This window comes from Temnothorax curvispinosus, unplaced genomic scaffold (assembly GCF_003070985.1).
Source record: "Temnothorax curvispinosus isolate PA1 unplaced genomic scaffold, ASM307098v1 QBEX01005917.1, whole genome shotgun sequence".
NCBI lineage: Eukaryota > Metazoa > Arthropoda > Insecta > Hymenoptera > Formicidae > Temnothorax > Temnothorax curvispinosus.
The window spans coordinates 1-2,261 of NW_020215697.1; the positions used below are offsets into that span (position 1 = coordinate 1).

The 2,261-nt window shown below is 26.4% G+C and overlaps 1 protein-coding gene across 1 annotated transcript; it reads right to left on the reverse strand.

Annotated features, from left to right (window-relative positions):
* Positions 1-657: 657 nt before the first annotated feature.
* LOC112455236 (protein ANTAGONIST OF LIKE HETEROCHROMATIN PROTEIN 1-like) lies at positions 658-1,859 on the reverse strand. Its single transcript, XM_025017034.1, has 3 exons — positions 1,830-1,859; positions 1,338-1,749; positions 658-1,195 (listed from the first exon to the last, which is right to left on the reverse strand). The coding sequence occupies exons 2-3, from the start codon at positions 1,746-1,748 to the stop codon at positions 668-670; spliced, it is 939 nt and encodes a 312-aa protein (XP_024872802.1). The 5' UTR covers position 1,749; positions 1,830-1,859; the 3' UTR covers positions 658-667.
* Between the last annotated feature and the right edge of the window lie 402 nt (positions 1,860-2,261).

The following is a 2,261-nucleotide window of genomic DNA, read 5'->3' on the forward strand; positions in this document are numbered from 1 at the left end:
TTAATGAATATACAAAAAATAAAAGTGCAAAGTATAAGTTCTATTAAATATAAGTTTTTACTACGATTAAGACTATGCAAAAAAGAATGCTTTAAATATTAACAGTTTATTTACTAATGAATGTATAGTATGACATATACTTTTGACTTATTAGCGAGGTTAAAATTTTAATAAAGTTATGTAAACATTGGAGTATACAAAAATAAAAGTTCAAACTATAAGTTTTGATTAAGTATAAATTTTCATGAAGATATTTCTGCGAAATTACATGAAAAAAGAAATACTATAAATATTGACAGTTATTAATATATATATATATATAGTTTAACATATTTAATTATTAAAGGTGATAAAGTTTTAAAAAAATGTAACCATTTATGAGTATACAGGAAAAGTACAAACTATACGAGTATACAGTAAACGTACAAAGTATGAATATACAGTAAAAGTATAAGTTCTTATTAAGTCTTAAGTTTCTGTAATTAACACTACAATATGTAAGTACTAAATTAATATACTGTTTTTAAATGAATATTACATCTATATGTATGAATATATTAATATTTACACATACATGCACACGCACACAGGTACGCATGCACGCACACACATACACGAACACACACGCACACACACTTTCATGCATAAAAACAGATTAATTTTTTCTTTAAACATTGTTATTTGTAATTATTTCCATTAATCTGTTTCTTTTTAAATTTCCTTCCTCTTTTAATTCATTACTAACAGCAAGCGGTTCTATTTCGTGTAGCATATCAGGTATAATGACAGGGATTTCGATAGCATCATTGTTTAATAAACAAAAGTTGTGTAATACACAACAACTAACTATATAATATGGAATTAAATCCGTTCGTGTCATTGGCAACTTATCCAATAAATAACGCCATCGTCCCTTTAATAATCCAATTGCCCTTTCTACAGTTATTCGAGCAGATGACAAATTGGTATTAAATTCTTTTTGTCTTCTGATTAAATGACCATTATCATAAAATGGTACCATGACATTTTTCTGTATAGTATAAGCTGCGTCACCTAATAAATGACTGTCTTCAGGGAAATATTCTGGAGTACAATATCGTTGTACACCAGAATAAAGAAACACTCGCATGTCGTGAACACATCCTGGCATTCCAGCAAATACATGAATGAAGGACAAATCATCTTTGCAGATAACCTAGAAAAATATATAAAAAGAAAATGTAATTACTTTTAACAGTTTGCTGTTTTTCTATTCATTCAACATATATTAGAATTCATAGTAATTTTAATATCTTCAATTAAAATAATAAGGGAGTAAAAATGTTTTTATTCCTTACTTGTAACTGCATAGAGAATCTGCCCTTTCTGTTAATGTAACTATTAGCATCTTTCTTTGGTCGAGCAATGTTTATGTGCGTCCCATCAACAATACCTAAAACTTTTGGAAATCCATATAACCTTTGAATGTTTGTCCATGTTGTTTGAGCTTCTTCATTAGTAGGCCATCTAATAAATTGATTTCGAATGCTATGTATTATTCGAACTACTCTCTTGACACATAACCATGCAGTTGATCTTGCAACATCAAATCTTTCACATATGGAACGATAAGAATTTGGTGTTGCCAAAACATAAATAGTTATTAATAACTGTTTTTCTGCATTAATTTTTTCTCTTCCTCTAAATGAAAGATTATCTAATTTTGGCCCAATAAAATATAATAAAAAGTGGAAAGTATTTCGCTCCATTCTGCAATAAATAATATCATAGTATTATTAAAATAAATGTTTCCTATTAATAACAATATAATTACAATTAATATGACCAACCTGAAATGTGATTTAAATTCAATATTTGTATATCTTACAACAACATTTTCCATGTAATTTTTTATTTTTGGTGTTACCCTTCTTTCATTTATATCATTATTTAATAATATATTTTGTAATTCCTCATCATCATCATCGCTATCACTAGAAGACAAACTACTAGAAGATTCAAACATAATATTTTCGACTAAAAAATATTCTTCTATAATAATAATAACACTGATTAAATTTGTAAGCTATTCCTGGCACTGCTTTTTTCGTTTTTTGTTTAGTAGCAATGATACAAAGAGAAGAAATCTGTAAATACATTTACATTATATATAGATAAATATAGTTTAATGTAATAAATAGTAGCAATAATTTATGGACTTGTATTGACAAATAATAATCAATTACAATTAGGTATAAATAATAGAAACATAAATATGAGTA

Excerpts from the sequence above, each read along its gene's own strand:
- LOC112455236 (XM_025017034.1), bottom strand. The coding sequence starts at position 1,748 with ATGGAGCGAAATACTTTCCACTTTTTATTATATTTTATTGGGCCAAAA. Across the intron at positions 1,196-1,337 it reads GATTCTCTATGCAGTTACAA|GTTATCTGCAAAGATGATTT; the intron begins GTAAGGAATAAA and ends ATATTTTTCTAG.